Genomic DNA, 10,299 nt, shown 5'->3' with positions numbered 1-10,299 from the left:
ATTCTTATATATTATGCCACTAACACCTTAATTTCAACATAAGTATTTTAACGTTTTTGCTATTAATCTTATGAGTATTTAAAAAGAGTTGTTTCCAAATACACATCTATATGTTCTTTCATTTCTCTTTGAAGATTGTTTGTGCATGCCCTTTTCAATTGAGGTTCATTTAAGTTATTCTACAAGTCGTCATGCCAAGTTGTTCTACACACCCGGCGGTTTTTTTTTTTAAAGTTCTAATGAGATAAGATTAGAATGTCAAATTTTGACCATTTATAAATAATTGTATGGTTAAAATTAATTAATTTTAATTCTCACTCGTATGTAAGTTCACAACCTTTATGTGACTGTAGAGCTCCGGTTTCACAAATTCACCATTTAAATTTGGTGGGGGAAAATAAAAAAAGAAAGAAAGGGAGGTCAGAGAGAGAGGATGGAATTTGGAACTGTTGACCAAAGCTTTAAAAAAGAGTAATGCTCTATATCCTTTTATATCATCTTAACAATTCTCTTAATATTTTAAAAACATAAGAAACATTCAATATTTTCTTCATTTAATAATTAGGGAGATTTTTAAGAAAGTATTATAAGATGATTTAGAATTATTCTTTAATAATCATTGACTTGTAATGATACATATTCAATTGCCTTTCTTTCCCAACTGCAGCCACAAGATATTTTGTGATTAAAGGCTGTAAACAAGTAGAGGAGGAACACTAATTTAAAAAAAAAGTAGCCCCACTCCATTCTAATGATATTAAAAGTAGTATTTTATTCTATATTTTAATATCTATGAGAGTAATATAGATGAGAAAAATTAGGGAAATTCCTTTGTCTAGCTAGTATAGTGCTTTTAATCATAGATGTATAGGGAGTAGGAGTTGGTGGCTCTACAGGCCAAATGTATTTTGTGGGCCAACATTTATTCATGGTTTCCCCACTGGCATTTTCATGTTTTTGGTTATCACAAAAAAGGGTAAAAAGTTGGACCCAGAAAACAAAAGGTAAAAGAATCACAAAATTATCTTGTATCACACAACTTTGTTAGCTTCGAATCCCTATTCCCTACCAAATATTGGGGTTTTGATTGTCGTTAATAATGGGTCCGTGGAAAAATTTAGCTTACCTATACGTGATATCCTTCAAGCGTTTTCAAGATGCTTTACCAACTCGAGCAGAAAATTAGGCTTGATGGCGAGACTTAAATTTAGATGGATGATGAGTTTGAGTCACTGTCCGACACGTAGCATAGGATTCTGACAAAACTGATTGTTTTTATTTAGAAAGTGGTTAGCAATAACGTTGATAGTTCATACTTAGATTAGTAGAATCAACAATGTGCTGAAATTAGCTAATCGTACCCGCATTTGACAAATACAACAAGTAGGGGGTTTGTTTTATTCATGTAAAATCATTTTTTTCATGAAAAACATATATTTTAATGAAAATATATAGTTTAAATTAATTCATATTCAATTATGTTCTATAATTTGAAATTAATTTTATCAAAATCAATTCTTCTCACCTTTAAACTATCCAAACACTAATGCAATACATAGTTAGACAACTTGTCAAAATTGGAAAAAAAAAAAAAAGAATGAGAGAAACTAGACACAAAGCGGTTGATTCATTCATTTTTTTTTACCGTTGGTAGTTATCAATTATTACTCCTTGCTAAAATTGGAGTATAATATATTAAAATTATCCCCAAAAAAAATCATAATCCATCAATGATATTGGTCCCTCGTAAAGATGCCTTGTACACTTGCAACTTCGATGCTTAATTAAATGTCAAACCCGAGCTGCAAAATTAAATTACAGCGTAGAGTAATAATTGATGAACACGCACATTGAATACACTTAGTTCATATATTCTTCATTAGTTCATTTGTACTTTTTTTTTTCTTTTCTTGTCACACTATATTATTTATATTTTTTACTTTTTTTTTATCTCTTTCTAAGTCTCCAATAAAATATAAATGTTCATACATTATTTTCTAAAGCATGATGATGTCAAAGAAAGTGCTGAAAAGAAACAGAGGGCAGAAAAGGATAAACTTTTTGGTAAGCCTTTTTTTTTCATCTTTTCCAAACTTTCAAATTATAATGTTTAGCTAACCTAAAATAATTGTAGTTATTAACTGGCAAAACAGATTAAAAAAGCACCCCACCTAGGTTTGTGCATCATTCCTCTATTCCTTTTTTCATGTCAATTAATTAATACTATATTGTTACTATCATTATCATTATTATAGGTATAGATATATATTTTAAGGTAAGAGAGAAGAGAGGGTCATGTTAATGAAAATTAAATGGTATTGGTCCTGTTGGGGAACAAGAACAACATTGTCTTTCTCTTCCCTTTCTCCTCTCATTGAAGTTCCTTCTTCCACTTCTCTTCCCCTTCAGAAAAAAAACCAACACACTTCAAATCCGTTCTTAGAGCTCACAATTTCTCACTGAAAAACAAGAATCACCATTAGCCTTCATTACCCTTCTGTTCCAAAACTTCAGATCTCAAACCTATAGTTCCTCTTATATATTATCTCTATGCAAAATGAATATGTCAGATATAATATCTTGTTTCAACGAGAACGCAGTGAATGTGTCACACTCTTCATGTTCTAGCTACTCAAACAACGCTTGCATATCTCCAACTAGTGTCACACCTTCATCTCAAAATTCAGTGTCTTCTGTCTACAAAACCACCCTCTCAAACCAAAAGCAGCTTCTGATCACAGTCACGTGGTGCAAGAGCCACTCCAACCAAGGACTCACCATAACCTTCGGCGAAGAGAACAACAACCCTTTGGCACCATCTTTCAGACTCAACACCAATTCACGCTTTTTCAGGAAAAAGAAAGGAAGCAAAGTGTTGGAATCCGAAGACTCAAAAGTTGAAGTCTTCTGGGATCTTTCAAAGGCCAAGTATGGCACTGGCCCTGAACCTGTTGAAGGGTTTTACGTGGCGATTCTCGTTGATGCAGAAATAGGCCTTGCTCTTGGTGAAGATGTGACCAAGAAGTTCAAAACAAAGACCCTTTTGGGAAATGTTTCGCTGTTATCACGGCGTGAGCATTGCTCCGGTAACGCGGTCTACGCCACCAAGGCTCAGTTTTGTGACACTGGAACTCGGCATGACATTTTGATCAGATGCAGTGGCGAGAATGAAGGACTCAAGGCTCCTGCTTTGTCTGTTTGCATCGATAAGAAGACGGTGATTCGTGTGAAGAGGCTGCAGTGGAATTTCAGGGGAAACCACACGATTTTCGTCGATGGGTTGCTTGTGGATTTGCTTTGGGATGTTCATAACTGGTTTTTCAATCCTGCTTCTGGGTATGCTGTGTTCATGTTCAGGACCAGGAGTGGCTTGGATAGCAGATTGTGGTTAGAGGAGAAGATTGCACAGAAAGATAAAGATAGAGTTGAATTCTCCTTGTTGATCTATGCCTGTAAGAACACATGAGGGGACCCATTCTTCGTATCAGATCAGAGGTATCTTTCACCACAATAAATATTTAATGCAACTGTATATTAAGCACTCCAATCACTACTTGTTAATGTTTGATTTTTTTTAACACCTTTTTTTTCTTGTGTATTTTTTTTAACTCTTTGTTTTTTGTTTCCCCTTTCTTCTTGAAAGGATATATACTAATTATTTTTTTATGATAGGAAACAGAAAGAAAATAAATTTTGAGTTGCATAAATTTAAGTGATATTATCAGAATAATTGGTTGAGCATGTGACCTTTGTTTCTCTGTATTCTTCCTTGGGACCTGAATGGCGCTGATACTACGTTTGACTGGTCGTTCCTTGAGTTGTGTTTAGTACCGGATTCTACCAAAGATAGAGAAAAAAAAATAGTACAAATGGGTTAGAAGGTTTCTTTAATTTTTATTTTTTTTAGGATAGAGAATCGAAAAAAGAGTTTTGGGGATTAAGACATGAATATCAGTGAGGATTTGCTAAAGGGAAAATGAGATCTTGTTGGCATAATTGAGTTGCTTTTAGCCTTTGCAGGAGAATAAAGTTTGAGAATCTTGTGAATGAATTGAAACCACATTATTCTACCTTGTCCTTTACAATTTTGTTTGTAGCTGTTCACTGTAACGTTGCTCAAAAGGCTCTAAAAAAATTATAACCATACACTGGAAACAAGTACTCGACAAGCTATGTTTTATTTCCAATTTGCTTCTCAAAGCAACTTAAATTTTAAACCCAATCAAGCTTATTATAGCAATTTACAGAGCACTTAGGCAGGAACAACTGAACAAGTTCAGAAGGAAAATAGTCAGGTTTAGTTGGGTCACTTTCAGATCAGAATCACCAAGCTTAAACATTTTAAAATAATGTTATTGTCCTTCGTGGCATGGTGGAACCTTACATTTCATGATGGTCTGGTCCAATGTCCTTAAAATCCATGACATGTGTTCGTGATTCTTTGGTCCCTGCAATTCTCTAGTCCACACGCAAAAATGATCAATGATTGCCCCCACTTTCTGTTGCATGGTAAAAGACAGAAATAGCATTGTTAGGCAGAAAAAAAAAATACTATTGTTTTGGCACTTCGTCTTTCACCTTTGTTCTCAGCAAGTGTAAAGATATGTTGGGAATCTACCTATAGTATAGGGTATCATCCTTCAATAGATGTTCTTTGACTGAGTATGTAATTATGTCTTACCTAAGAGCATGTTCTCCCTTTTCGGCTAACACCAATATTCTCCCACTTCACTCACATTTGCACAGCCTATAAAATTGGAACATAATTTCAAATTTGCTTTCAGATATTCAACTTGATATCAAATCCAACTTAATGTTGAATTAGTACACAAGTTCAAATTCATGAAAATCATTATTAGTGCAATGATATTTTTAGTGTCACATTAGAGATGAAAATGCGTACTTTGACAAGATTTATTTTGTAATGTAATATTTATTTTACTTATACCTGTTGACCCAGAAAACCGTTGCGGTTAATGTGTTGCACGTTGCTCAGCACACGCTCCTCACACACTAGCAAAGCTTATAAAATCAAATCAAATCAGAGCACAATTTGACAATATTTTTCTGGAAAACATTTATATATTTGTATTACTAATACCGAATGACATTTGATATTTTAGTGCTGGTTCAGTAATGTTCTCTGCATTGCCCAACACCCATTCACCCGATATTGGCACAACTTGTAATATTAAATCAGAACAATTTGTTTTTTGGAAATTATGTACTGGCTTAATATTAGTGGCATTAATATCAGCACTTAAAAGTGTCATTGCACCAATAGAAGGTTTTCCAATTGCTTTGTCCAAAACATGATCAAAGGAAACTTAACACCTAATATTCCCACCACAAGGAGCATTTTTGATACACAGATGACAAAAATTTACTGTTTTTAATTTATTATATAAAGTTATAGACACACATTGAGAAGTACGATTAATGACATTTGATATACTATTATTTCTATAGCTTTTCTGGCAGGTATAATTTAAAAAATAATAATTAACATTACTTCAAAGTTATAAAATGATAGATTAGTGGAATTATTATTTTATTTTTTGAAGAAAAAAAATGATGGATAACAAAAACAGAGGTAGTAAACAAAGAAAAAACAGAGTAAAAATTATTTGGGCTTTTTTATACTTCTCCAGGCAAATTGTGGGTCCAAGTGTTGACAAGTATAGGTTGTTCTCATGCGTCGAGGTCCATTTGTGAAGCTTAAGAAAGTCTTTAGATTGAGAGTGGGACCAGTGGGTAGAGGAAATATTTCGTTTTGATATCTACCTCCTTGTTAGCATCTCCCTTTCTTATTTATATATTGGTTCAATTGGATATAAAGACAGAAACATTTTGAAAGCTTCTCTAAAAGTTTTATATTTTTCAAATAAAAAATTTCTAAAAAACTGGTTTAACTTAAATCTAAACAGATCGACCCACACGTTACCCTTCTAATAAATATATTTTTTTTTGAAGTGGATAATTTCATCTCTGTAATTAGGATATGAAGCAATTTTTTTGTTTATAAAAAGTAAAACTAAAAAGTACGGATAACGAGTCTAGGTAAAAATAGGCTGATAAAAAAGAAGTGGACATTTTTTTTTTATTTTTTTATTTGGTAATTACTGAAATGGGGTAGGTTTTAATTTTTTCCCAATAAAATAGGATAAAAGTCATGATTCAAAGTTACGACTTACGACTTATTAGTTTTATATATAAAATTATTATTTTCAAGATAAAAAATTGTTCCATAAAAAAATACTTTTAATCTTTTCTACAGAATAGAAGTTGTAATTAAATAACGAATTTAGTTATTATATTTTTTTAATTTGTTTTACTAAAATCTTGAGTATATGCAAAGCAAATTTTTGTTTATATTTTTTTATACTTATTTTTTATTTATTTTATTAAAATTGTGTATAATAGCACAATTTTTTTTAAAAAAAAATTAACATTATGAATCTTTTTCTTTTTTTGTGAATGTCGTTATGGATCTAATCACAATTTTTTTTAAATTATTTTTATTAAAGTCGTTCATGACTCCTTTCTATATAAAAAAAATACCCTGCTATTTTATGAACCAAAGATTTTCTTTTTGGAAAGAAAGATGTTTATGTAGTACTTATTTTTAATATAACTACGATAAACTTATGGCTAAAATTTAATAGAGTACCCCTCAATAAACAATAAAAATGGAGTAAGCCGTCGGTGGTGAAACAAAAAAAAAAAGAGTTGCATTACGGAAGACGTGAATGTGAATGTGTATAAATAGAACTTTTTTTAAAAACAAAAACATCGTGATGCATCACACGATTTTAAAGAAAATAATTAAGAAAAAAATTGTAGTGATTGAATCCACGTATTCAATAAAAAAATTGTGAAAAGAAAGTAGTGATCGATGTCATACACGACTTTAATAAAAAAAATTAAAAAATGTATATAAAACTGAAATTTTAATAAAAATTGAAGAATTTTTATTTTTATTTTTTTAAAAAAGAAGAAAGTCGTGATTGTTGATCTTCACGAATCACGACATTAGTAAAAAAAAAAAAATCAGTTGAGATTTTGATTTATATTATTATTTTTATTCCAAGAAGGATAGTTTTATATAAAAATAATAATAAGTGATGAATTATATATAGTTACAATTTCATTTTAGAAATCGTAACTCACGGTTATGACCCTCTTTTTTTTTTTTCTTCAAAATCAACCCATTTAGTTAATTTCCAATAAAACTGTAAAGTATCTTGATTGGTAATATGAAAAACAAAGATAGAAATCATTGCAAGCCTAGAAATTAGAATCACAGAATTAAAGTACTTTTTGTACCGAAACAATGAATAATTTCATTTTTTTATTATACTATTTATACAAAAAAATTTACAATATTTTTTTTACTCTATCTCTCTTCATCACATTACACATCGATCTATCGTATGCTATCTCTTTTAATTTTATCTATCACATAGTTATAAATAAATAAATTATACAATGGAGAACTCCATTTTTTTTCCTCGACAACTGAGATGTGATCTCGCTCTATGCTGATTAGAGGGGGTTTGAAAGTAGAATGAGGTGTATTATTGAACCAGCTAACAAAGGACAACATAACATCATTATATAAAAAATCCTAATGCATTGAATATATGAATTTGTTTGCTTATACTAACTTCAATGGATTCAGAATTTTTTTCCAGTGGGACAAAAATCATTTTATAATATTTTCATAAAAAATATTACAATCTTTTATAAAAAAAAATAATGTTTTTTAAAAAATTTAAAATACCTAAGCTTTTTACAATTATAATTGCACTTTATATATTTTCACATTTTAAAACTGTTATATGATTTCTTTTGTTCTTAATACTGTCAAATTACAAAAAACTAGTATCAATTTATTATGCTCTTTTCTTTTCATCTTTTTTCATTTTTTAAAATGTTTTATGGGGACAACACAAATCCTTTACGGGCACAGAGATAAAAATTGCTAAATATGTTCAAGTAAAACATAAATCCTTATGGGGGCAATTGCCCCATAACATTGTATGTGCATCAGCCACTAATTAGCCCATGTTCATATAATATTAAACTTCAAACTCATTCATTGAACTACTAATAAGCTCTAGTTTTCTTATTTAGTTCACTTATACATTTTCCACTGATGGCAGGATATTGAAAAAATTCTTCGCATCTCACTCTTTGGATAATGTAATTAATTCGTTTAATCATATAGTAAAATTAAAAGATTAACTGTTCGTTTCATCAAGTTACGAGGTAATAATTGTGTGCGTGAAGAAAAACGTGTCGCTGTTGGCCTATTGATTGACTAATTCTTTCTGGCCATTCTTCTGAGTTCTGTGCGTGTGGAATAGGGATAGTGAGGTGGGTTTTCATCTTAGAATTATTTATTTCAACTTTATAAAACAGACTTAGAAAAATTTATATCTCATTTATTACTCTATTTTAGGCACATTAATGATGGGAAATAGACCAACACAATAAGAATAATAAACAGTGGAAATAATTTTTTCTAAACTTATAAGAAATTGTGGAAAACACTAATAAAAATATAGAGGACAAAATAGAAATTAAAGAAAAAATTTTCAATGTAAGGATAAAAATTATGGGTCATTCAGATCAAAGAAATAATTATACTGTCATCAATGAAAATACAAGAGAATCTTCAACAAATGTACTAAAATGTGCTCCAACAAGTGTAGTGCTACAAACAGGGAACTCAAAGCAAATCCTCAATTGATATAATAGAGACAAGAATATAAAATCTCAAAATACAGAACAAATAATGTGAAACACTTATCTCTCTTTGGATATCTTTTTCCCGGTCCAACCAGACAATTTGAAGTATCACGTGCATAGAACATGCTGCGCATAGATCCTGCTGTCCAAAAATTAGTCCGATCCAACTGTGAACGAATCTGCATTTGCAATCTGAAAAAAATGCTCTCAGATAGGTATGTGAAAATCACAATAATTCTCCCTCTCATCCTTTTTCTTTTAATGATTTGTAACTATTTTTTTTGTCCTATGAATCATTTCTGATTGTATCTTATCCCTCTTCACTTAAATTAACTGAAATAAGATAAGTCTTTTCATTTGACTTTACTCCACATTGGAAAAGAGTTCAAAAAATCTAACAATTACTGGTTGGCCTAAGATCTTCAAGAGTGTAACATGTCACGTGTGCAAGAAGTGGAATTAGAACTACCTATGAAAAAAAAAGGAATGTAATGAGATTGAAAATTGGAAAAGAGTTCAAAAAATCTAACAATTACTGGTTGGCCTAAGATCTTCAAGAGTGTAACATGTCACGTGTGCAAGAAGTGGAATTAGAACTACCTATGAAAAAAAAAGGAATGTAATGAGATTGAAAATAAGTGTGTTTGTTTTTATCTAACTTCATAGTTCCACGTCATCATATATATATATATAAATATGAGAAATCAAGTTACATTAAAAATAATTTAAAAAAAATTATTATTCATTTTTTTAAAATTTGCTAATTATAATAAATAATTAATATTAACCATTAAATTTTCAAAAAAATAATAAAGATGACGAGTAATTTTGGTGTATCTTAATTCCTCCTCTATATATATATATATATATATATATATATGTGTGCGTCCCACTTAAATTTATATATACAAAGCAAAGATTCAAAGGGTGAAATGAAATTTTATTGCATTTATATATGTAAGATTAAGATTGTAACTAAATGGACAATTAACAAATCACAAACAAATCATCAAATCCCGCTACATCAACGTTAAGCACATACATATTTCTTCCGTATAGTTGTATCAAATTCCCCGTAGCAAGCTATAGCTTAATTAATTAATTAATCCGTCCATAAATTGAAGTCTGTGCAGTAAGCATCATGATCATCCACTGATGGTAGTAATGGGAAAAGACCCAAACTCTCTGCCATTCTATCCAAGAGACCCGTTATGTTAAACAATGCCTCCTCATCGAAGAACACTGTTGAAGAGAAATCCAAATTGTTTTTCTGTGCTACTAACACTGTTGATAACATCACATTTTTCACGATCCAGCAAACTATGCACGCTCTTACACTTACTTTTGCGGCCAATTTTTTTTTTGTGATGAGAATTGGAGATTGGTCTGAAGAAGAACAAGGGTGAGATATTGTTAGTAATCTAGCATCAAAGTCAACTGAAGAAACTTGGAAAAGGCCAAGAGATGTTCTCAAGTAGAGGTTCTGAGATCTGCACAGGGTGATGTTACTTAATAAAGATGTAATTGAAGAGTTTGGATTAAAGA

General features: G+C 30.6%; 1 protein-coding gene across 3 annotated transcripts; it reads left to right on the top strand.

Annotated features, from left to right (window-relative positions):
- Positions 1-2,260: 2,260 nt before the first annotated feature.
- LOC100775403 (uncharacterized) lies at positions 2,261-5,290 on the top strand. Of its 3 annotated transcripts, none has more exons than XM_041008478.1 (2): positions 2,261-3,495; positions 4,961-5,290. In XM_041008478.1, the coding sequence occupies exon 1, from the start codon at positions 2,558-2,560 to the stop codon at positions 3,464-3,466; it is 909 nt and encodes a 302-aa protein (XP_040864412.1). In that variant the 5' UTR covers positions 2,261-2,557; the 3' UTR covers positions 3,467-3,495; positions 4,961-5,290. The 3 variants fall into 3 exon arrangements, with proteins under 3 accessions (XP_040864412.1, XP_040864410.1, XP_040864411.1); XM_041008476.1 differs by lacking the exon at positions 4,961-5,290 and adding an exon at positions 4,248-4,828 and having other exon boundaries at positions 2,265-3,495; XM_041008477.1 differs by lacking the exon at positions 4,961-5,290 and adding an exon at positions 3,673-4,085 and having other exon boundaries at positions 2,265-3,495.
- The last annotated feature ends 5,009 nt before the right edge of the window (positions 5,291-10,299 follow it).

The sequence above is a fragment of the Glycine max genome, chromosome 13, assembly GCF_000004515.6.
Source record: "Glycine max cultivar Williams 82 chromosome 13, Glycine_max_v4.0, whole genome shotgun sequence".
Taxonomy (NCBI): Eukaryota; Viridiplantae; Streptophyta; class Magnoliopsida; order Fabales; family Fabaceae; genus Glycine; species Glycine max.
This window is presented reverse-complemented; position numbering and strand designations above follow the sequence as displayed.